Here is a 26,197-nt window from a genome sequence, read left to right on the forward strand (position 1 = left end):
CTTATGGCAGAAAGCGAAGAGGAACTGAAGAGCCTCTTGATGAAAGTGAAAGAGGAGAGTGAAAAAGTTGGCTTAAAGCTCAACATTCAGAAAACGAAGATCATGGCATCTGGTCCCATCACTTCATGGGAAATAGATGGGGAAACAGTGGAAACAGTGTCAGACTTTATTTTTCTGGGCTCCAAAATCACTGCAGATGGTGACTGCAGCCATGAAATTAAAAGACGCTTACTCCTTGGAAGAAAAGTTATGACCAACCTAGACAGCATATTAAAAATCAGAGACATTACTTTGTCAACAAAGGTCCATCTAGTCAAGGCTATGGTTTTTCCAGTGGTCATGTATAGATGTGAGCTGGACTATAAAGAAAGTTGAGAACCAAAGAATTGATGCTTTTGAACTGTGGTGTTGGAGAAGACTCTTGAGAGTCCCTTGGACTGCAGGGAGATCCAAAAAGTCCATCCTAAAGGAGAACAGTCCTGGGTGTTCATTGGAAGGACTGATGCTGAAGCTGAAAGTCCAATATTTTGGCCACCTGATGCTAAGAGCTAACTCACTGGAAAAATTGATGCTGGGAAAAATTGAAGACAAAAGGAGAAGGGCGCGGCAGAGGATGAGATAATTAGCATCACCAACTCAGTGGACAGGAATTTCAGCAAATTCCAGGAGATAGTGAAGGACAGAGAAGCCTGGAGTGCTGCAGTTCATAGGGTCCCAAAGAGTTGGACACGACTTAGCAATTAAATAGCAACAACAAAACCAATTCAGATTTATTAACTGAGACTGTCTTTCCCTCAAATCATCAGAATTTTGGAAGGTATCGTGCCTCACTGAATAAGTACTTGCTCAGGACCTACAATACCAGGCAGCAGGAATACTTGAAACTGCCTCTGTGGAGCTTACATTCTAGTGACCAGACAGACAATAAGGAGATAAGGAGAATGTTAGGGATAAATTTTTAGGAGAATAGGAGGAAGTAAAGCAAATGATGTACTGGAATGGGATGTAATTTTAGATAGAGTGATTACTAGAGCCCTCACTGAGGAGGTGAGTTTTGGTAAAGGCTTGAGGGACAGCGGGGAGCCTGCCTCGCTGACACCTGGGGGAGCGTGCTCCCCAGACGAGAGGGAGCAGGGCGCAGGCAGTGCACAGGCGCTGAGGTGGAGGCGTGGTCAGCATGTTCAAGGAACAGCAAGAAGGCCAGCGGGGCTCGGGTCGGGTGAAAGAGAGTAGTGGGGGACGTGGTCAGAGAGGTGAGGTGCCACTAGATCATGTGGGGTCTTGTAAATCATAGTAAGAAGTCTGGTTTTTACCCTGGGCAAGATGGGACACTTCCGAACGGTTTTGAGCGATGTGACCACTTATGCTCTAACAGACTCACTCTGGCTGCTGTGCTGAGTACAGACTGAAGAGGAGACAGGGTTGAGGCTGAAAAACCAGGGGCGGCTAGGGTCATAACCCAAGTCAGAGGTGAGAATGGCTTGGACCCGGGTGGTGTGTTGGTGTTAGTGAGAAGTAGTCAAGTTCAGGGCTTCCCTGGTGGCTCTGACGTAAAGAATCCACCTGCCAATGCAGGAGACACGGGTTCAGTCCCTGATTCAGAAAGATCCCCTGGAGAAGCCCATGGCAACCCACTGCAGTATTCTTGCCTGGGAAATCCCATGGACAGAGGAGCCCGGAGGGCTGCAGTCCACGGGGTCACAAAGGGTCTGACGGGAACTAGTGACTAAACGACGCAACAGCAGTCAGGTTCAGGATGTATTTTGCAGGTGCAGCCAGAAGTATTTGCTGGGTCAGATGAGGCTTGCAAGTGAAAGATGACTGGGCGTCTCAGCCTGAGCCGCTGGACGGAGCGCCCGTTAGAGCTGTTATTCTCTAGTTCACTACCGTGTCAAAATGCAAGTCAGAACGTCCCACTTACCAGGTGCTCGCACTGCCACCCTTCCACATGCTGTAGGAATAGTCAGCATTTCTGAAGGACATGATGCTCACCATCCCTGAGAGGCAGCAGGAAAAGAACACAGTGCTTCAGTGACCCCCGTCTCTACTCAGCGCAGTATGAGCCCCTGGGAAAGGTAAGCTTCCTCTGGTGTTGGGCAGCGAACATATGCTCTGTGGCCAACACTGAACTTCTCGAAGGAGGTATATGCATCGCTTGAGCTGGGAATTATCAAGCAGAACATTTTGAGCTCATTCGAGAAGGAAGGAAGTGCTCTGCAGAGTTTGGAATCCAGGTGTCTTGTCTCGCATCCAGGCGTTTCAGTAAGTTAAGCCAAAACGCTGCATCGAACTATTTATTTGTGGAACAGAGTCCACCTCGTGATTTTTTTTTTTTGGCGGAAATGTTTTTACAACTAAGGTTTTGTGTAATTCATAACTTAAATATTAGTTTAATCAAACTTTTAGCTTAAAAAAATCACAAGATTTTAATGTACAATATGTGAAACAGATTTTCTTTTACCTTCTTTTAATTTTGTCTTCAGGTTCTGTTTTTGAGTTAATGAGTTCGTAGAAAAGATGTTCCAATTATGTCCCGCTTCCAGGTAGTGATAAACGTAGAATACTGGGACCACGCTCATCAGCTCCGCCTCTGCATTGCCTTTGGGGAGGCGGGTAAGACTATCAATGCCTTCCTGACTCAGGACTGCAGACATGACCTCGCCTATAAGCAGTCCTGAAACAAACAAGCACACAAACAAAAACTCAAAGTCGATACACTCAGCTTTTATCAGCTTCTGAGTAAGGGTATATTTTCAGTGGCAATAAGAGCAACCATCCTTATTCTTTCCTTTTTAATCTAAGCAGTTGAATTTCTTCTCAGAACTGGGGAGAGGGAAAAATATCTGATTAGACAGTTGGATTTAAAGAAACACCAGGCCTAAACATACCACCGTGACATAGAGGTAAGATGGTGTATGTAATACAGTGGCCGGATTATAGCCTACTGGAAAAGGCAAATTAGTTGCCATTCAAAGTGATAAGGCCACCCCTTTCGCCTCCCTCTCCTGCTTCCTCCCGCTTCTTCTTTCAACCTGGCTTCCTTTCCTCCCTTGAAATCTCTGATTCTTGTATTTAAGGGCTTCCCTGGTGGCGCAGAGGTTAAAGCGTCTGCCTGCAATGTGGGAGACCTGGGTTCGATCCCTGGGTCGGGGAGATCCCCTGGAGAAGGAAATGGCAACCCACTCCAGTATTCTTGCCTGGAGAATCCCATGGACGGAGGAGCTTGGTGGGCTAGAGTCCACGGGTTGCAAAGAGTTGGACACGACTGAGCGACTTCACTTTCACTTTCAACGTGATAGCTTTACATATTGTAAACCCTGTGAATCAATCACTTCCCCAGTGCAAAGCCAAGAGTCTGAACTGTGAACACTCTGTGAATGCCATGAGAGCTCTGTCTATATCTCATCGTGAGACCTGGGAAAACCACTCTCTTGTATATCCAACAGCAGGGTGGGGCATGCTTAGAAAGGTCCTTTCCAGACCTAACATTCTGTGATTCCAAGCTTTTATCTGAGATAAAATGTAGTCAGGACATTCTATTCTTGTGATGATAAGTCCTTGAATTTTTAAAGGCTGGAGGCCAGGGATAAAGCCCACTAAAGGCACCAGTTCTACAAATGGCCCCAGAGCTGCTTTCCTGCGGCCATTTGCAGGGCCTGCAACTGTTTCGGGACTAAGACTGCCCACTTGGATCATAGAAAGTCCTTTAAATCTGGACGCAGCTGCACTCTCATGTTAGAGAAGTCTTTGGGCCAGTGACAGCCCCCACCCTCCATCACGGGAGCATGAATCTCCATGAAATCTTCCCCTGGAAGAAGAGAGCTGAAAGTGTGCTTGGGGAAGTGAAGGTGAGGGCAGGAACAGGGCACTCCCAGAGCCCCCGTTGGATATGCAGCTGAGTAGAGAAGAGGAGAAATGGGAAAGTCATGAGAATACTTGACTTTTGTTTGAAACACAGTGAAATAAGAAATAAAAATGGCACTGGTTAATTTACCTTTTATACTCACAGTTCTTTTGACTTTTGTTTTGGGGACCATATTTAATGGTATCCTGTATGGAAACTCCTTTCGCCTGCTAATGATGCCTGAAAAAAAAAAAAGACTCATTTATAATCACAGTATTAAAATTTAAAAGGGAAGTTAAAAATAATCAAAGATTTTGATCAAACCCTAGGCTTACATAATCTCATTAAATAAAGCATTAAAGTTGACTTCAAACTTCCTGGTCATTACAGGATAGGAAATAAATAGGTTATGTAAATCTTTTTCACCAGTAAGAGGGAGCATGCCATTTTGTCCAAAGAGAGAAAATTGTTCTCGGAACTGAAATCTAAAAATAACTAACATATAATCCTTAGTCAAGGAAATGTGAAGATTAACTCCATTGGGAAGCATGCCCTGAAATCCTTTCCACCTTTTCCTCTCCATCTAACTTAGACACTTTTTCTCTCTGTACAATTTTCTTTTTTTAGTCGCTTCTGTCGTGTCTGACTCTTTGCGACCATATGGACTATAGCCCTCGAGGCTCCTCTGTCTGTGGGATTTCCCAGGCAATACCTATGGCTGATTCATGTTGAGGTTTGACAGAAAACAACAAAATTCTGTAAAGCAATTATCCTTCAATTTAAAAAAATAAATTCAAAAAAAAGAAAGAATACTGGAGTGGGTAGCCATTCCATTCTCCAGCGGATCTTCCCGAGCCAGGGATCAAATCCCAGTCTCCTATGTTGCAGGCAGATTCTCTACTGTCTGAGCCACCAGGGAAGCCCCCAAGTTTAAGCATGCCTGTGTCAGAGCATTTTTTACTGCAATCAGTGGCTTATCTCATAGAAATGGTAGTATTTATCATCCTACTGATAGAGAACCAAGCACACGACTGAGCTCTTTGTGTGCTTTTTATAATGGATCCTCACAGCAACCCTATGTACTGGGTCTATTCTTATTCTTTTAATTTTGTAGATGAGAAAATGAGGCTCAGAAAGCAAGTTGCTCAAGGTCACAGAGCTAGCACAGATGAAGCTGCATCTGAACTCAGGAGGTTTTACTGCAGAGCCCATAGTAGTCACCGCAAAGACACTTCTCCCATTGTCCTGGTAAGAAAGCAATTTGAGGGCTGGAACCATCTTGAATGCTATAGTCCCAAGCACTTAGTCCCTGGGACATGCTAAAGAAAATAAAGCGACATTTTATAATTTAATAGCCAAACCACCTGGCAAAAGAGACAAGAACAGGAATGTTCTTCAGGTAAGTTTTAACCTTTGATAAATGCCAAGGATATAATGTTAAAGTAACACTGAGTGAAGGGCATTTGTGAGTATCTCATTGTGGTTGAAAGAGCATTGAGTTCAGAAAGAGCTCATTCCAGAATGTGACACTGGGCAAGACAGAACCTTTCTATGCCTTGGCTTGCTCACCAGTTAAACAGAAATAATATTTTCCTCAAAGGGTTTTTGTGAAGATAAAAATAATAACAAAGAGCCTGGCAAAGAGTTTGTGCTCCTTTTACAGTACTTATGACAGTAGCCTGTTTGAGATTATTTATATTTGATTCTCCACGATTTTTTTCCATTGATAACTGCCCTTGACTATTTCAGTTCTCGTTAGCAACTCTTCTACCAAATGGAAAAGGTACAGAAGAGAAAGCTAATATTAGGGAAGTCAATTTTACTCCTGTCAGAGATCATAAAAAAGATCCATCAAGGCATCACATATAAAGGCAGATTCCAGAGAGATTAAAACACGTAAAAGTTAAATCTGTAAGACCAAGGGGACAAAATATACAACAATGTTTTTGTGAACTAAGATATATAACTGTAAAGTGAAATTATAATGAATCTGACTATATCAGAATGAAGGATTCCTGTTCAAAACCCACTGAAGTTCATTACTGCTCAAAGAAGTACACTGGAGACAAAAACCAACAAAAAATAGACAGGAAAACCCAAGTGGAAAATAGAGAAAATGCAAAAGATAGGAATAGGTGATTCACAGATGGGAAGCCCAAGTGGCCAGCAAGCATTTGAATAAATGTTTAGATATCATCGTATTCAGAAGAGTTATAGATAAAACAATAATGAGATACTGCTTTATGCCCCTCAAAAATGGCACATTTTAGAGGTGAGTGGGCGTGGAATGAGAAGAATCCTCATGCAGTGCTGTAAATAGTAGAGCCATTCTGAGGAGCAGTGTGACAGAAGTAAATGATATTCAATATGCATATGCCCTTTGACCCAGCAGTTCAACTCTGAGAAACAGACCAGATAATGCTCACACAGGTCTGTAAAGGGAGATGAAAAAGGATGTTCACTGCAGCACTGTTGATGGTAGTGGGGAGTCTGTCAGCAGGAGGTGGATGAGCAAAGTGGTGGTGGAATCAGAGCCAAGCAGAGCCCTGCAGCACCCCGCTCCCAACCAAGTACAAAAGAGTAGTTGATGATTAAGACAATGGTCACAGTTTAAGTGTCTGATGCACGTTCCTGAACTGTTTTACAGATACTGTGACTAGGACCAGAGGGGAAAAAACTGTGTGATGGCCAGATTGTAGCCATGACCTAAGCGGCTCCATCTTGAGCAGTCTTGAATGTCTGGCTAGCACAATTCCAAGATCTGGCTCCAAGAGAATGGGATTAACATTATTGCTCATAATAAACTATATCTTGTGGGCATCAAGATAACTGTAGCTTGCTCTGCCCATATATGTAAGCAGGCAACTAAGATTGTCATCAGAGATGCTACAGACTCGTGTTGACATATTTCACTCTGAGAATACAGTGCTGTGTGTCAGCGTGGAGAAATTACAGACGATGGACCATCACCCCTGATCCCATAGAAATGGAATGATATTTGACAATAGGGAATTGACAGCAGTTCTTATGCCCCTTTCCTGTTTGCCCATTTGTGTCCCCCTCTAACTTTAAAGGAACCTATCAACAACTATAGGAATGGGATCACTAGGCTGCTTAACCTAACTCCTAAATTGTGCTCTCCTAGATGAGTTGGTGATGGACAGGGAGGCCTGGCGTGCTGCGATGCATGGGGTCGCAAAGAGTCGGACACGACTGAGCGACTGAACTGAACTGAACTGAAATGCACACCATGCCTTGCCTAAGCTATTGATTCTTGCCTAACCTGTGGATAAAAAGAACCAAGAATGAAGAGTTAAGCAGTTTAGAGAATGACCAGCTCCACAGGGAACGCCACTCAATATTCTGTAAGAACCTAAATGGGAAAATAATTTGAAAAGGATACATATATATATGTCACTGAATCCCTTTGCTGTTCACTTGAAACTGACACAACATTGTTAATCAATTATACTCCAATATGAAACAAAAAAAAATTTTTATGAAAGAATGACTAGCTCTCTACACCTAGGCAAATGATGTGGGCAAGATAACATCTCCAGAAAGAGTCAGCCAGTCTGCACACAATGGAGAATGATGCAGAACTGAACCTCCTGCCTCCATGATTCACTGACACTCTGCCCTCTTCTCCTTTAAAAACTGCCATTGTTTAGTAGGTAAGTTGTGTCTGACTCTGACTCTTTTAAGACTCCATGGACTGTAGCTCACCAGGCTCCTCTGTCCATGAGATTTTCCAGGAAAGAATACTGGAGTGGGTTGCCATTTCCTTCTCTAGGGAATCTTCCCATCCCAGGGATCGAACCTGCATCTCCTGCACTGCAGGTGGATTCTTTACCACTGAGCCATCTATGAAGCCCAAAAAACTGTCATAGCTGAGCGGAATCTTTGGCGTTGGTCTTCAGACATGAGTGTACTTTCTTGCCAGATTGCCAGCTTTTCTGATTAAAACATCTTTCCTTTCTGTTGACATTTGCCTCTCAAAATATTGCCTTTTGAGCAGCAAGCAGCTGAACTTGAGTTTGGTAACAGAATAGACTCTGAAATACTGTGTAAGAAGCAGTGAATCAAATGTATGCATGGCAATAGAAATACCAGGTTAAAACAAAGTACTGAGTTAAAACAAAGTTAAAAACGTAACTAGAACAGGCTCTATAGCACACCACCTTTCATATGTTGGAAAAAACCATACACACACGAAATAACCTTACTTCCCTACTCAAAGACATATACCAAGCATATCAGACTGGGGGCGTGTGAAGAAAGGGAAGTGGTTGTGGGGGTCAGGAATGAGGAAATAAAACACAGGAAGGCCGTGTCCACACCGATGGTGACCATGTGCTGGGACTGAGGGGGCTGAAGAGCTGAACTCTTTGCACCCAAGATAAGAACTGGGGAGAAAGCTTGTCAGGCAGAGAAAGCAGGAACCAAAGGCTAGGCTAGTCTTGTGTTTTGAGTTTCTGTGTTTAGTTCTCTTTTTACGCTGATGTCACATAATTGTAATCACTACTACTTTGCAATTTGTTTTGGTGCCTCACTCTCTCATCGCTTTTTCCTAGATCTCCTCGGCCGTCATTGTCTGTTTACTCTTCCCAAGTTTTTTAGCCTTAAAACAAAAAACAACCTCTCTAAAGTGTCACGTGCGCACGTGTGCTCAGTCGCCCTGGTCGTGTCCTGTTCAGGTGCGACTGTGAAGCCCTGTGGCCGGTAGCCCACCAGGCTCCTCTGTCCCCGGGATTCTCCAGGCGAGAGTGCTGGAGTGGGCGCCGTGCTGTCCTGCAGGGGATCTTCCCAACCCAGGGAATGAACCCATGTCTCCTGTATCTCCTGTATTGCACAGAATTCTTCACTGCTGAGCCACCAGGGAAGCCCATAAGGTATCATACTGGTATACCAACTCCAGTATATACAGATTAGAAGTGTTTAATAAAATCTTTGAAATAAACTGGAAAGAACTGATAGTCATCTTTACCCTTTTTAGCACTCTGGAAAGTAATAAAAGGTGCGTGAATCCAAGTTGTCTAAAATAACAAGGGAAAAAAGTCACATGATGAGATTGGAAAGAGGCATAGATTCTTTTTTTAACCAAGATTTTTGATGGAGAGATCTACTCCCAGATAAAAGATCACTGCCATCTTGTGGTCCTCAGGTTCACACCTAGGATGGGTAAGGCAGGGCTGCTTTGGAAAGCTGTTTGCAGTAACATGAGTATGGTAGGCTTAAGGGTGAAGAGGAAAAGAAGACAAAGGAAGCAGTAGCTCTGAGGTGTGGCGTGACCACATGAGGCCAGAACCTCAGAATGTTCGGGGCACGGCCCTAAGGCAGCAGGTCCCTGGCGATCTGGCCTCAGAGAGCTCCTCTAACCTTCCATTCTCCCAGAGGAGGCTGGTGTGGAGAGAAATCCACTCCCGACCGCCCCCTGCCCCCCAGCAACTCTCCCCATAGATCCTTCACAGGGTGGAAGGAAATTTGTGTGAAGATAAAATTAGAGAAGAGTTTGCATGAAGTCATCCTTATTCAATTTGGGCTGATTTGAAATGTAAATATTAATTCTTTGCTTTGCCAGAGGAAATATCACTCTAAGTATAGTGGTCCTGATTTATTTAAAACAAACAAACAAACAAACTTTTTTTCCCTATTGCTGTATCCCTGAAAGAAAATAAAAATGATACAATGCAATAATAGGCAAATTTTAACCATTTATTAAGAACTACAGCAGTCTGTCTTTTTTGGTGAAAAGAACTGTTAACTGAGAACATTCTAAATTTCATAAATACCTGTGTATTTAGGCTTTGATTAAGTGCTCAAATGCTTGCACAGTTCTAACTTTCATTTAGAATATCTTAGTTGGAGGGAAAGCAAGGAAGCAGGAGCAATGAGGAATGGCTTTGTTAAGTAATCAGCATTACTGTGTTTTCAAATAAGCATGTTAAATTTAAGAACGTAAATGACTTTTTCTTGGGTGTTCCTTAGATTGATGGTTCTATAAGAAAATATCATCGTGAAGGATAAAATGACTGATGTTTAAGGGAAGTCAGGCTGCTGTTACTATTTCGATGTTTTGCGTTTAAAACTAATGTGGTTATCTGGGGAATTCCCTGGCAGTCCAGTGGTTGGGGGTTGGTACTCTCACTGCCTGGGTTTGATCCCTAGTCCGGGAAGTAAGCTCTCCAAACCCAGCCAAGTGTGTCCAAAAACAAACCAAAACCGCAACCAATGGGGTTTTCCTTTGTTCTAAATCCATCCAGATTCCAGCACGGCTGCCAGAAATGACAGCAAACCAAGAAGGGGACACTTCTGATTCTGGACATTTAACATTTTAAAAATCATATTTCAGGTCACACATCTCTCTTGAGCAAAAGACAACATATAAAATACAAAACCATCTTGCCTACCATAGACACCCTGTGGATCCAGAGTAACACCAGCATAGCTTTCCCTTTTGACACCTTCTGGCTAAAATAAAGGCAAAAAACATCCAGTTAAGAACATAACTAAACATATATGACTTGAATGCTTGGGTCAACGTGACTACTTTTCCAGTTAAAATTTTTTTTTTATTTATTGATGTTTTGGACAAGGCAAAATACGCTTTAATACTTATATGCATACATCCAGGAACCAAAGTTTCTGGCTATGTGCATGATAATCAGAGCAAATACTGAAATAGAAGTTATTATATGTGTCAGATAACTGATCTAAGTGCTCTGTAGGTATTAGCTCATCTAACGTCAAAAATACTCTATGAAGTAAGTGCTATTATTACTCCCACATGACATATGAGGAAATTGACAACCAGAGAGATCAAGAAACTTATCCGGTGTCACTCTGCTAGGAGGTCGTGGAGCTGGAATTCAAGCTCAGGCAGAGTGGCTCCAGAATCTGCGCATGGAACACCGTGCAGAGATGCACAGAACGCAGAACATGCCTTGCACAAGATAAGGCGATGTACACTCACTGAAGTGGATTTCACAGCTGAAAACAGGACTCCGAGAATGAAGACCTCGGCAGGCCCAGCTGTGTCGTTAAGATTCTTGTCAAGAATAACATGAAAGCATGTGACTTAATAGCATTTAAGAATGATGGCATTTAAGGAATGATAGTTTTCTTCCCCTTTTTTAACCTGTTTACTCATTTACAGAATGGAAAATTTTGACTATAAATTCTAAACTATAAGTTCGTAAGTCCTGTCTTAGTTATTGCTGTAGCTCCAGTACTTAGCATAATGTCTGGCACGGATTTCAAAACATTTTCCAAAAGCGTTGGGGGAAAAAATACTTCAAAAAACGAAATACCAAAATGTTAAAATTGGATGTTTCTGGTTGTAGGGGTTATTGGTGATTTTAATTTTCCTCTCTGTAGTTTTTTGGTATTTCATGCTTTCTACAGTAAGCAAGTATCATTGTTTTATTTAAATTTTAAAAACATAATTTCAGACTTAAAAGTTACAAGAGCAGTCTAAAAATATCTGAGATAACCTCCACCCAGATTCCCCCACATGTTAACATTTTATTATGTTTGTGTTATCATTTTCTCTTTCTGTCTCTCTTTCTGAATCACTTAAACATGAGTTGCTGATAACTTCTTTTTCCAGAAAGAAAAAAGTATTTATGAAAGAATTTTTAAAAAGCATATTTTTCTTACCACCACTCGTAGTGTTTTTACTAAGATTTCATTTCCAACCGAAGTCTCCAGTGAGAAGCTGAGGTTGTGGAGGCCGATTTCCAGAGGAAGCACAGTGAAGGTCACCAAGTGGTTGGAGGAACCCTCGATTTTCTGGGGCACACACTTGGAGAATCTTCTCCCCTGAGAGTCAGTGACTGGGGTTCCTGATGAACAGACCCCCTCCACAGGATGCATTTTAACACAGAACTGAAATATCACCAGTGAACAATGATTTCAAAACACTTTATGATAAGGAAAGCACGCCCTGACTATGTTCGTCTGGACACAGATTCTCCCCGGTACCTGTCAAATAATCCCTCATATCCTAAGGCGGTAGAGAAAGTTCATTTCAGACTTTCTAAAGCATGCATACCAGTTGCTGCTTGGTGGATTACAGTCCATAGGATCACAAAAAGTCAGACGTGACTGAGCACGCATGCATTCAGCAAGGTGCCATGATGTCCCAGAAAGCTCAGCACTGGCTCAGAAACGTCTGATCTTCCTTAGACTGTTACCTACTGAATCGAGTATAATGCTACTGAAGTTCTCTGTTCATGTTGTCACGATAGCATTTGTTACACCATCTCTTTACATGTTTATAATTCCGGCAGTGGGAACCGGGGCTCAGGTACGCTGTGTGTCTTATTCATCTTTGTATCTTACAGCTCAGCCTTTCGTGTTCAGTAAGTGGTTTTATGAAAGACTAGAACTCTATCTCCTGGCATTCAAGGCCCTGACTAATATGTCCCCACTAGCTTTTCCAATCTCGCTTCTCATTAACTTCCCATTTGTATCCCATTATACGTCCAGACTGTGGCTCCAGGAAGATCTAAGCTCAAATCTTGGCTCTGCCACATTCTGTGTGCCAAGAGCACATGACCTTCACTTCTTCAGCTTTGTAATGGGGAGAATAATGATACCTACTGACTTACGGCTCAAATAGTGAACATTTTCCATCTGCTCTCCAAAATCTAATGACCCGACAGATTATCCCCAAAAGAATAAATCTGTATGATCCAGAATAAATCAAGCAGGTACACAAGAAGGCGTACCAACATTCAACAACAAATTTTGAGGAATTTCTCAAAAACGGCAAGTTCGTTTTTCCTCTTAACTATCTTCCTGGGAAACACAACAGCCAGGGTGGCTGAGGCAGGAGTTAAAAGAGGACTTTAGGGTCACCTGAAGCCAATGATTCCCTCAGGAGATCATGGGTAGGGTGGGTAAGAACAGATAAGAAGAGACATTTGATAATTCAACATGAATTCATTATAAAAACTCTTAGTAAATGAGATAAGAAAAGAACTTCTGAAACCAATACAAATTATCAAAAACAAAAAACAAAAACTTTGGCAGTGGTTCTGCTTTCGGAAATAACCAAGTATTTCCTACTAGATAACTATTCTGAAAATAAAATTATGAGCTCTAGACAAAACATGTATTTAAAAAAAAAAACTATCTGAAGTCACTAGAGATTGGAAGAGAAGGTGACCCTCAGAAGAAAGGAAGGACCTTGGGTAAGGGTCCTGGTTTTTTAGTTTTAACCTGAGGGCTAAAGGCAAAGGAGAAAAAGAAAGGCATACCCATTCGAATGCAGAGTTCCAAAGAATAGCATGGAAAGATAAGAAAGCCATCCTCAGTGATCAATGCAAAGAAATAGAGGAAAACAAGAGAAAGAAAAGACTAGAAATCTCTTCAAGAAAATTAGAGATACCAAGGGAACATCTCATACAAAGATTGGCTCAATAAAGGACAGAAATGGTATGGACCTAACAGAAGCAGAAGATATTAAGAAGAGGTGGCAAGAATACACAGAAGAACTGTACAAAAAAGATCTTCATGACCTAGATAATCACGATGGTGTGATCACTCACCTAGAGCCAGACATCCTGGAATGCAAAGTCAAGTGGGCCTTAGAAAGCATCACTACGAACAAAGCTAGTGGAGGTGATGGAATTCCAGTGGAGCTATTTCAAATCCTGAAAGATGATGCTGTGAAAGTGCTGCACTCAATATGCCAGCAAATTTGGAAAACTCAGCAGTGGCCACAGGACTGGAAAAGGTCAGTTTTTATTCCAATCCCAAACAATGCCAAAGAATGCTCAAACTACCGCACAATTGCACTCATCTCACACACTAGCAAAGTAATGCTCAAAGTTCTCCAAGCCAGGAGAATACTGTTCTTCAACAGTACATGAACCGTGAACTTCCAAATGTTCAGCTGGATTTAGAAAAGGCAGAGGAACCAGAGATCAAATTGCCAACATCTGTTGGATCATCAAAAAAGCAAGAGAGTTCCAGAAAAACATCTACTTCTGCTTTATTGACTATGCCAAAGCCTTTGACTGTGTGGATCACAACAAACTTTGGAAAATACTTAAAGAGATGGGAATACCAGACCACCTGACCTGCCTCCTTAGAAATCTGTCTGCAGGTCAAGAATCAACAGTTAGAACTGGACATGGAACAACAGACTGATTCCAAATCAGGAAAGGAGTATGTCAAGGATTTTTCTTGTCACCCTGCTTATTTAACTTATATGCATTGTACATCATGAGAAATGCTGGACTGGATGAAGCACAAGCTGGAATCAAGATTGCTGGGAGAAATATCAATAACCTCAGAAACACAGATGACATCACCCTTACAGCAGAAAGTGAAGAAGAACTAAAGAGCCTCTTGATGAAAGTGAAAGTGGAGAGTGAAAATTTTGGCTTAAAACTCAACATTCAGAAAACTAAGGTCATGGCATCCGGTCCCATTACTTCATGGCAAATAGATGGGGAAACAATGGAAACAGTGGGAGACTTTATTTTTTGGGGCTCCACAATCACTGCAGATGGTGACTGCAGCTTTGGGAGCCACATTAGGCATTACTGACAAAATGGAGGCACGGTCCCAACACCCCCTTCTCATCTCGCAGGCATGGCCCCGGGATGAAGGAGTTAGGCCTTGTGATTCTGACTTGTTCTTTCCTTTCTTCGGTTGAGTTGGTTGGAAAGAATGTTAAGGTGCTTGAGAGAAGCATGAGAAAGCACAAAGCCTTCTGCAGTTGTGCCCAGAAAATAATCTATAAAGTAACCATTGACATATGTTCAAGGATCCTTACAAAGAGTGTTCCAGGATAGCACAGTAGGCCGCGGCTTGAGGCCATAGGAAGGATTGTTATCTGAGACCTATTTGTGAGGGAAAGGTTTATGGCAAAAGAAATTTGCTGAACTTAGGGTTTAGGAATAATTAAGAATAGCTATATGCAGGTCAGGAAGCAACAGTTAGAACTGGACATGGAACAACAGACTGGTTCCAAATAGGAAAAGGAGTACGTCAAGGCTGTATATTGTCACCCTGCTTGTTTAACTTATATGCAGAGTACATCATAAGAAATGCTGGACTGGAAGAAGCACAAGCTGGAATCAAGATTGCTGGGAGAAATATAAATAACCTCAGATATGCAGATGACACCACCCTTATGGCAGAAAGTGAAGAGGAACTAAAAAGCCTCTTGATGAAGGTGAAAGAGGAGAGTGAAAAAGTTGGCTTAAAGCTCAACATTCAGAAAACTAATATCATGGCATCGGTCCCATCACTTCATGGGAAATAGATGGGGAAACAGTGGAAACACTGTCAGACTTTATTGTTTTGGGCTCCAAAATCACTACAGATGGTGACTGCCACCATGAAATTAAAAGACGTTTACTCCTTGGAAGAAAAGTTATGACCAACCTAGATAGCATATCCAAAGCAGAGACATTATTTTACCAACAAAGTTCCATCTAGTCAAAGCTATGGTTTTTCCAGTAGTCAGGTATGGATGAGAGAGTTGGATTATAAAGAAACCTTAGTGCCGAAGAATTGATGCTTTTGAACTGTGGTGTTGGAGAAGACTCTTGAGAGTCCCTTGGACTGCAAGGAGATCCAACCAGTCCATCCTAAAGGAGATCAGTCCGGGTGTTCATTGGAAGGACTGATGTTGAAGCTGAAACTCCAATACTTTGGCCAGCTGATGCACAGAGCTGACTCATTTGAAAAGATCCTGATGCTGGGAAAGATTGAAGGCAGGAGGAGAAGGGGACGAGAGGCTGAGATGATTGGGTGGCATCACCGACTCGATGGACATGAGTTTGAGCAAACTCCAGGAGATACTGAAGGAAAGGGAAGCTGGCATACTGCAGTCCATGGGGTCGAAAAGAGTTGGACATGACTGAGCAACTCAACTGAACTGAACTTAACAAGGGACTAATGGTGGCTGCCCTCAGGTCCAGTTCAGTTCAGTCACTCAGTCATGTTCGACTCTTCTTCTTCACTTTCTGCCATAAGGGTGGTGTCATCTGCATATCTGAGGTTATTGATATTTCTCCCGGCAATCTTGATTCCGGCTTGTGCTTCCTCCAGCCCAGTGTTTCTCATGATGTACAATGCATATAAGTTAAATAAGCAGGGTGACAAGAAAAATCCTTGACATACTCCTTTCCTGATTTGGAATCAGTCTGTTGTTCCATGTCCAGTTCTAACTGTTGATTCTTGACCTGCAGACAGATTTCTAAGGAGGCAGATCATGTAGTCTGGTGTTCCCATCTCTTTAAGAATTTTCCAGTTTGTTGTGATCCACACAGTCAAAGGCCTTAGCATAGTCAATAAAGCAGAAGCAGATGTTTTTCTGGAACTCTCTTGCTTTTTTGATGATCCGACAGATGTTGGCAATTTGATCTCTGGTTCCTCTGTCTTTTCTAAATCCAGCTTGAACATTTGGAAGTTCACGGTTCCTGTACTGTTGATGCCTGGCTTGGAGACTTTTGAGCATTACTTTGCTAGCATGTGAGATGAGTGCAATTGTGTGATAGTTTGAGCATTCTTTGGCATTGCTTTTCTTTGAGATTGGAATGAAAACTGATTGTTTCCAGTCCTGTGGCCACTGCTCAGTTTTCCAAATTTGCTGGCATATTGAGTGCAGCAGTTTCATAGCATCATCTTTTTGGATTTGAAACAGCTCCACTGGAATTCCATTGCCTTCACTAGCTTTGTTTGTAGTGGTGCTTCCTAAGGCCCAGTTGACTTTGCTTGCATTCCAGGATGACTGGCTCTCGGTGAGTGATCACACCATAGTGGTTATCTGGGTCATGGATATCTTTTTTTGTATAGTTCTGTGTATTCTTGCCACCTCCTCTTAACATCTTATGCTTCTCTTAGGTCCATACCATTTCTGTCCTTTCTTGTGCCCATCTTTGCATGAAATACTCCCTCGGCATCTCTAATTTTCTTGAAGAGAACTCGAGTCTTTTCATGCTGCTCTTTTCCTCTATTGTTTGCCCTCATCACTGAGGAAGGCTTTCTCATCTCTCCATGCTATTCTTTGGAACTCTGCATTTAGATGGGTATATCTTCCTTTTTCTCCTTTGCCTTTTTCTTCTTCTTTTTTCACCTATTTGTAAGCCTCCTCAGACAAGCATTTTTGCATTTCTTTTTCTTGGGGATGGTCTTGATCACCACCTCCTGTACAATGTCATGAACATTCGTCCATAGCTCTTCAGGCACTCTGTCTATGAGATGTAATCTCTTGAATGTATTTGTCACTTCCACTGTATAATTGTAAGGGATTTGATTTAGGTCATACCTGAATGGTCTAGGGGGTTTCCATATTTTTTTCAATTTAAGTCTGAATTTAGCAATAAGGAGTTCATGATCTGAGCTGCAGTCAGCTCCTGGTCTTGTTTTTGCTAACTGTATAGAGCTTCTCTATCTTTGACTGCAAAGAATAGAATCAATCTGGTTTCCGTGTTGACTATCTGGTGATGTCCATGTGTGGAATCTTCTCTTGTGTTGTCGGAAGAGCATGTTTGCTAAAACCAGTGTGTTCTCTTTGCAAAATTCTGTTAGACTTTGCCCTGCTTCATTCTGTACTTCAAGGCCAAATTTGCCTGTTACTCCAGGCATTTCTTGACTTATTACTTTTGCATTCCATTCCCCTATAATGAAAAGGACATCTTTTTTGGGTGTTAGTTCTAGAAGGTCTTGAAGGTCCTCATAGAACTGTTCAACTTCAGCTTCTTCAGCATAACTGGTTGGGACATAGACTTGGAGTACTGTGATACTGAATGGTTTGCCTTAGCAATGAACAGAGATCATTCTATCATTTTTGAGATCGCATCCGAGTGCTGCATTTTGGACTCTTTTGTTGACTCTGATGGCTACTCCATTTCTTCTAAGGGATTCTTGCCCACAGTAGTAGACATAATGGTCATCTGAGTTAAATTCACCCATTCCAGTCCATTTTTTGGAAGGAATGATGCTAAAGCTGAAACTCCAGTACTTTGGCCACCTCATGCAAAGAGTTGACTCATTGGAAAAGACTCTGATGCTGGGAGGGACTGGGGGCAAGAGCAGAAGGGGACGACAGAGGATGAGATGGCTGGATGGCATCACTGACTCAATGGACGTGAGTCTGAGTGAACTCCGGGAGTTGGTGATGGACAGGGAGGCCTGGCGTGCTGCGATTCATGGGGTCGCAAAGAGTCGGACACGACTGAGTGACTGAACTGAACTGAACTGAGTCCATTTTAGTTCGCTGATTCCTAAAATTTCAACACTCACTCTTGCCATCTCCTGTTTGACCACTTCCAATTTGCCTTGATTCATGGACCTAACATTCCAGGTTCATATGCAATATTGCTCTTTACAGTATTGGACTTTACTTCCAACACCAGGCATACCACAACTGGGTGTTGTTTTGCTTTGGCTCCGTCTCTTCATTCTTTCTGGTGTTATTTCTCCACTGACCTCCAGTTGCATATTGTGCACTTACCAACCTGGGGAGTTCATCTTTCAGTGTCCTATCTTTTTGCATTTTCATACTGTTCATGGGGTTCTCTCAAGGCGAGAATAGTGAAGTGGTTTGCTATTCCCTTCCCCAGTGGACCACGTTTAGTCAGAACTCTCCACCATGACCATCCATTTTGGGTGGCCCTACACGGCATGGCTCATAGTTTCACTGAGTTAGACAAGCTGTGGTCCATGTGATCAGATTGGTTAGTTTTCTGTGATTGTGGTTTTCATTCTGTCTGCCCTCTGATGGAGAAGGATAAGAGGCTTATGGAAGCTTCCTGATGGGCAAGACCAACTGAGAGGGAAACTGGGTCTTGTTCTGATGGGTGGGGCCATGCTCAGTAAATCTTTAATCCAATTTTCTGTTGATGGGCAGGGCTGTGTTCCCTCCCTGTTGTTTGACCTGAGGCCAAACAGGTGGAGGTGATGAGGATAACGGCGACCTCCTTCAAGGCCCCGTGCACACACTGCTGCCCTCAGTGCCCGACCCTGCAGCAGGCCACCGCCCACCCACACCGCCACAGCAGACTCCCGGACACTCATGGGCAAGTCCCTTGAGAAGTAGCTGAACCTCTGTTCAGTTCAGTTCAGTTCAGTCGCTCAGTCATGTCCTTTGCGACTGTCCTTTGCGACAGTCGACTCTTTGCGACCCCATGAATCGCAGCACGCCAGGCCTCCCTGTCCACCACCAACTCCCAGAGTTCACTCAGACTCACGTCCATCGAGTCCGTGATGCCATCCAGCCATCTCATCCTCTGTTGTCCCCTTCTCCTCCTGCCCCCAATCCCTCCCAGCATCAGAGTCTTTTCCAATGAGTCAACTCTTTGCATGAGGTGGCCAAAGTACTGGAGTTTAGCTTTAGCATCATTCCTTCCAAAGAACACCCAAGGCTGATCTCCTTCAGAATGGACTGGTTGGATCTCCTTGCAGTCCAGGGACTCTGAGGAGTCCTCTCCTTGAGAACCTCTGTTAGAACCTGCCGTCTATTGGCGTGAAGACCCAGGGACAGAGCACAGCACAGCCACCACAGTGGAAAAATGAAGGAGCTCCAACTTGTGTATAAACTTTGCTCAAACCTGGCCAACCCTTGAATTATGCACAGCACAGTGTCCAAGCATCCTAGCTAAGGTTAAAAGAACTGGACTGAGATTGCCAAATTTGGGATTGATTAAGCCAACTGCAATCCAAGATGAAAGCTCTTCAGAGGAGTGCAATAGAATCGAGTCTCTATATCATTTCATTAAAAAAGCCCAAATTAGCATGACTGCACTCATGTCACAAGCTAGCAAAGTAATGCTCAAAATTCTCCAAGCCAGGAGATACGTGAACCATGAACTTCCAGATATTCAAGCCAGTTTTAGAAAAGGCAGAGGAACCAGAGATCAAATTGCCAACATCCGCTGGATCATTGAAAAAGCAAGAGAGTTCCAGAAAAACATCTATTTCTGCTTTATTGATGCCAAAGCCTTTGACTGTGTGGATCACAATAAACTGTGGAAAATTCTTCAAGAGATGGGAATACCAGACCACCTGACCTGCCTCTTGAGAAATCTGTATGTGGGTCAGGAAGCAACAGTTAGAACTGGACATAGAAAAACAGACTGGTTTCAAATAGGAAAAGGAGTACATCAAGGCTGTATATTGTTACCCTGCTTATTTAACTTATATGAAGAGTACATCATGAGAAATGCTGGGCTGGATGAAGTACAAGCTAGAATCAAGACTGCTGGGAGAAATATCAATAACCTCAGATATGCAGATGACACAATTCTTATGGCAGAAAGTGAAGAGGAACTAAAGAGCCTCTTGATGAAAGTGAAAGAGGAGAGTGAAAAAGTTGGCTTAAAGCTCAATATTCAGAAAACTAAGATCATGGCATCTGGTCCCATCACTTCATGGCAAATAGATGGGGAAACAGCGGCAGACTTTAATTTTTGGGCTCCAAAATCACTGCAGCCATGAAATTAAAAGACGCTTACTCCTTGGAAGGAAAGTTATGACCAACCTAGACAGCATATTAAAAAGCAGAGACTTTACTTTGCCAACAAAGGTCTGTCTAGTCAAGGCTATGGTTTTTCCAGTAGTCATGTATGGATGTGAGTGTTGGACTATAAAGTAAGCTGAGTGCCAAAGAATTGATGCTTTTGAACCGTGGTGTTGGAGAAGACCCTTGAGAGTCCCTTGGACTGCAAGGAGATCCAACCAGTCCATCCTAAAGGAGATCAGTCCTGGGTGTTCATTGGAAGGACAGATGTTGAAGCTGAAACTCCAATACTTTGGCCACCTGATGCGAAGACCTGACTTATTGGAAAAGACCTTGATGCTGGGAAAGATTGAAGGCAGGAGGAGAAGGGTACGACAGAGGATGAGATGGTTGGATGGCATCACTGACTCAATGGACATGAGTTTGAGTAAACTCCGGGAGTTGGTGATGGACAGGGAGGCCTGGCAGTGATGCAGTCTATGGGGTCGCAGAGAGTCAGACACGGCTGAGCGACTCAACTGATCTGAACTGAAAAAAGCCCAAGGGTCAATGCAAAGTTACTAGATGTAAACAAATAGGGAAGTGTGATCTGCACACAAGTAGAAAGGTGATTAACCGGTAATTAACCCAAGATATTATCTCACATGCTAGTAAAGTAAAAAATTCTCCAAGCCAGACTTCAGCAATACGTGAACTGTGAACTTCCTGATTGTTCAAGCTGGATTTAGAAAAGGCAGAGGAACCAGAGATCAAATTGCAACATCCGCTGGATCATTGAAAAAGCAAGAGAGTTCCAGAAAAACATCTATTTCTGCTTTATTGACTATGCCAAAGCCTTTGACTGTGTGGATCACAATAAACTGTGGAAAATTCTTCAAGAGATGGGAATACCAGACCACCTGACCTGCCTCTTGAGAAATCGGTATGCAGGTCAGGAAGCAACAGTTAGAACTGGACATGGAACAACAGACTGGTTCCAAATAGGAAACAGAGTACGTTAAGGCTGTATATTGTCACCCTGCTTATTTAACTTATATGAAGAGTACATCATGAGGAATGCTGGGCTGGAAGAAGCACAAGTTGGAATCAAGATTGCCGGGAGAAATATCAATAACCTCAGATATGCAGATGACACAATTCTTATGGCAGAAAGTGAAGAGAAACTAAAAAGCCTCTTGATGAAAGTGAAAGTGGAGAGTGAAAATGTTGGCTTAAAGCTCAGCATTCAGAAAACGAAGATCATGGCATCCCATCCCATCACTTCATGGGAAATAGATGGGGAAACAGAGGAAACAGTGTCAGACTTTATTGTTTTGGGCTCCAAAATCACTACAGATGGTGACTGCAGCCATGAAATTAAAAGACGTTTACTCCTTGGAAGGAAAGTTATGACCAACCTAGATAGCATATTGAAAAGCAGAGGCATTACTTTGCCCACAAAGGTCTGTCTAGTCAAGGCTATGGTTTTTCCTGTGGTCATGTATGGATGTGAGAGTTGGACTGTGAAGAAGGCTGAGCGCTGAAGAATTGATGCTTTTGAACTGTGGTGTTGGACAAGACTCTTGAGAGTCCCTTGGACTGCAAGGAGATCCAACGAGTCCATTCTGAAGGACATCAGCCCTGGGATTTCCTTGGAAGGAATGATGCTAAAGCTGAAACTCCAGTACTTTGGCCACCTCATGCGAAGAGTTGACTTATTGGAAAAGACTCTGATGCTGGGAGGGATTGGAGGCAGGAGGAGAAGGGGATGACAGAGGATGAGATGGCGGGATGGCATCACTGACTCGATGGGCATGAACTGAGTGAACTCCGGGAGTTGGTGATGGACAGGGAGGCCTGGCGTGCTGCGATTCATGGGGTCGTAAAGAGTTGGACAAGACTGAGCAACTGATCTGAACTGAACCGAAGATATCATGGATGTTCTTGTTTCTTGTTTTGATGTGACGAAGAAGAATGCACCGACAATTTAAAAAAGAAATAAGCTATGGCAATACCGTGAGCTGCGTCTGGTTATAATCATGTCGTCGCGGTTTGCGTTGCTCTTTGAGCAGTAGTGCAGTGGAATGAAAGCGCTGCGCGTGGGCTGTGTCCCAGCCACCAAACCCCGCTGTGGGTAATACACACAGATGAGTGCAGCTTTAAGCTTCACTCATGGACATGGAAATTTGAATTTCATATAATTCTGATGTGCCATTGAAATATTCTTCTTTTTCCCACCCCCCTCCCCCCAAACTTTTAGAGATGTGAAAAACATTCTTAGCTTATCCGCCATAGAAGAGGAGGGAGCAGGCCAGTTTTGGCCCACAGGCCACAGATTGCTGACCCCTGACCTAGCACATGAAGCAACAGAATGAAGAGATGTAAAATATTCAATATTGTAAGCAGGTCAGTTTCCCTTACCAGTCAGTTCAGTCACTCAGTTATGTCCGATTCTTTGCGACCCCATGAACCACAGCACGCCAGGCTTCCCTGTCCATCACCAACTCTCGGAGCTTGCTCAAACTCATGTCCATCGAGTTGGTGATGCCATCCAACCATCTTATCCTCTGCCATCCCCTTCTCTTCCTGCCTTCAATCTTTCCCAGCATCAGAGTCTTTTCCCAGCATCAGTTTCCCTTACAGTAATTTCTAAATTCAGGATGTGCCTGCTAAGTCGTTTCAGTCATGTCCAACTCTTTGTGACCCTATGGATGGTAGCTGGCCAGGCTCCTGTGTCCATGGGATACTCCAGACAAGAATACTGGAGTGGGTTGCCATGCCCTCCTCCAGGGGACCTTCCTGACTCAGGGATCGAACCTGAGTCTTTTAAGTCTCCTGCACTGGCAGGCAAGTTCTTTACCTCTGGCACCACCTGGGAAGCCCAAATTCAGGATAATACCTACCAAAACCCAAATACATTTTTAACTAAATCAGCAAGCAATTACTTGACACTTAGAATCTTTTAATCAGAAAACTTAAAATAATTCAATTTCAGTGTATGTACATATTTTTGTTGTATCAGAGTATGATTAATTGAGAGAAAACATTCAAGCTTAAAACATATAACTTTAGGAGAGTGGAATGGAAATATAAGTTCACAGATAAAAGGAAGGGTATATAATCTGTTGTTAATGAGTTTATTTGCATATTTTAAAATGGATTGTTATGGTATTTAGGTTCTGCTCTATAAAAGTTTGATATGATAGTTTTATTTTTAAAATATCAATACTTAAGTGTTTCCAACAGAGAAGGCAATGGCACCCCATTCCAGTACTCTTGCCTGGAAAATCCCATGGACGGAGGAGCCTGGTGGGCTGCAGTCCATGGGATCGCTAGGAGTTGGACACGACTGAGCGACTTTGCTTTCACTTTTCACTTTCATGCATTGGAGAAGGAAATGGCAACCCACTCCAGTGTTCTTGCCTGGAGAGTCCCAGGGACGGGGGAGCCTGGTGGGCTGCCGTCTATGGGGTCGCACAGAGTCGGACACGACTGAAGTGACTTAGCACCAGCAGCAGCAGCAGCAGAGTTTCCAAAGTTATAGATTTGCATATTCTTTGAATTTATGATGAATAATTTTAGATGCCAATTTAAAAATGTGCCAACGGGGTACATTTTTTTCTGAAAAAAATTTAGGGAGCTATAAGCAAAATTTTTGGAGACCACTGGAATACTTATGTCTAAGAATGAAATCACAGCTTTTTTTTTTTTTAATAAAGTCAGATTTTCAGACTGCATTGAGTTCCTGGATAAAGTCTTGTGACTGTGATTTTTCAAGTGAAATCAGTCAGCCTAATGCATAATTCTGTTTAGAAATGTGTTGGCAAAAAGAAGACAAATGGTGGATCTGACCAAGGTTGGAGTTTTTCACAGTGTACCCAGAGCAAAAGGAGATAAAGGGAGCTGACATATTTTTAATCAGTGAGATTACAATGATGGCTTATGAATTCTAACCTGAATGAGGAGTGAAGTAAAGGCTTTAGCATGAGAGGGCTGCTGCTGCTAAGTCGATTCAGTCGTGTCTGACTCTGTGCGACCCCATAGACGGCAGCCCACCAGGCTTCCCCGTCCCTGGGATTCTCAACCCACTGGAGTGGGTTGCCATTTCCTTCTCCAATGCATGAAAGTGGAAAGTGAAAGTGAAGTCACTCAGTCATGTCTGACTCTTAGCGACCCCACAGACCACAGCCTACCAGGCTCCTCCATCCATGGGATTTTCCAGGCAAGAGTACTGGAGTGGGGTGCCATTACCTTCTCCTGAGAGGGCTAATGAAGAATAAAAAGTAGTGAAGTCAATGAGTTGGAAGTTTCAGCAATGCTGTTGCTGTAGAACAGTAGCTACAAAGTATCAAGGTTCATGAATCAGGACAGGTAGGAGGTTGTGGTCCATAGGTGAGAGGTTTGAAATAAAGTTTTCCAAGGGGAAGGCAAGATGTGCAAAGTGAAGAGTGTGAATGGCTGAAAGAGGACAGGAAAGGGTTGTTAGAGGCAAAATCAGGAAACTCAAAGTCCAGGGTGACGGATGAACCAAAGTGAGCCTGCACAGCATGCCGATTATCTTAAGGACTCGTGTTCTTCATTAACGGGAATTGTATGAATAATTTTAACTTTTCTTCTTCCCTTCACTGAGTTTTTATTTTTTGTGTACATGGTAATTCCATTAATAGAATTCTCAGAAGACTAGGGACATCTTCATTTTTTCCCATTTATTTGAACATACCATAAATATTTACTTACCTGAATTCCAGATGTTCTGTAGTTGTAAACAGTTCCACTCAGTTGGATCTGTTCCCCTCGTACAACAGAATATGGTATATTCATTTCCAGGAAGACGCTTTTGAACACCTTTGCTTTCAGAGTATTAGCAACACATATACCTTCAGCCCAAGTAAAAGCAAAGTTGAAGCAAATTAGGGAGTTCCCATAATACCTTATCAGTACTAAAATGTCTCAGATTTGCTTTGCTTCAAGGAAAAATGAATGCCAGATCATGTCTTTTCTCTGCCCTATTCTCCTTATGGAATTTTCCTTGAATTTTCTATGCACTGATTTTTAAAAACTGAGCTATAATTGACATATAACATTATAGTAGCTTCAGGTGTACAACATAGAGATTCGATATTTGTATACATTGTAAATGATCACCACAATAAGTCTAGGTAACATCCACGACCATACGTACTACACAATGTTTTTCTTGTGGTGAGAAAGTTTAAGGTCTATTCTTATATCATTGATCTTTGTTCAGTAATTACTGGTATTAACAGAAAACTGCGTTTGTCCAAAAAGTATTTAATTCTATTCAAGGAGTGAGAATGATTACTAACTAAAGCACCAAATCTCTTTTTTAGATACTCGTTATAGGTTCCATTTAACAGGCATCAAATTTTGGTTGTGGAAGCCAAGATTTATAAGAACACAAAACAGCAAGCGAACAAACAAGCCGGGCCTGAGGTTATTTATAAAGTATCTGCACTAAATCACCACAGAAGGGGACTAGGCCAGGAGAGAAATCCTGTATTTGTCTCTAACTCTACTCCATCTTCTAGTCACTGAGAATAAAACAAGAAAAGTGGGGGCTTCACCTCAGTCTTTATAAAATGATGACTAATAGAAGAAAAAAGAGGAAACGGATACAGTCCAAGATGTGAGCACTTCTAAGCCTCCTTGTAATACATTATAAATAGACTTTAATAAACGGTACCCTTAAGTTCTGGATAAACTAAAAAGACAGTAATTTTAAAAACCCTGCGCTTTGCCAAATCAAATCACTTCTCACGTAAATATATAACTTCAATTTGCTTACCGCTATTTGAAATTCCAACACCTTGAATTTCCCAGGTAGTTAGAGAATCAGGTAGCACAAACTGCAATTGGTTCCTGAAAGTTAA

At 42.5% G+C, this 26,197-nt stretch overlaps 1 protein-coding gene across 1 annotated transcript in view; it reads right to left on the reverse strand.

Annotated features, from left to right (window-relative positions):
* The window catches only part of C5 (complement C5), a 97,104-nt gene that overhangs the window by 31,636 nt on the left and 39,271 nt on the right, over nt 1-26,197 (reverse strand). Inside the window, exons 19-25 of the mRNA XM_055579514.1 lie at nt 26,113-26,186; nt 25,044-25,183; nt 11,504-11,731; nt 10,255-10,315; nt 3,995-4,084; nt 2,462-2,674; nt 1,922-1,997 (exon numbers count right to left, since the gene is read on the reverse strand). Of these exons, the coding sequence (XP_055435489.1) occupies nt 1,922-1,997; nt 2,462-2,674; nt 3,995-4,084; nt 10,255-10,315; nt 11,504-11,731; nt 25,044-25,183; nt 26,113-26,186 (882 nt within the window). The remainder of the gene's footprint in view (nt 1-1,921; nt 1,998-2,461; nt 2,675-3,994; nt 4,085-10,254; nt 10,316-11,503; nt 11,732-25,043; nt 25,184-26,112; nt 26,187-26,197) is intronic.

The sequence above is a fragment of the Bubalus kerabau genome, chromosome 4 (assembly GCF_029407905.1).
Source record: "Bubalus kerabau isolate K-KA32 ecotype Philippines breed swamp buffalo chromosome 4, PCC_UOA_SB_1v2, whole genome shotgun sequence".
Classification (NCBI taxonomy): domain Eukaryota; kingdom Metazoa; phylum Chordata; class Mammalia; order Artiodactyla; family Bovidae; genus Bubalus; species Bubalus kerabau.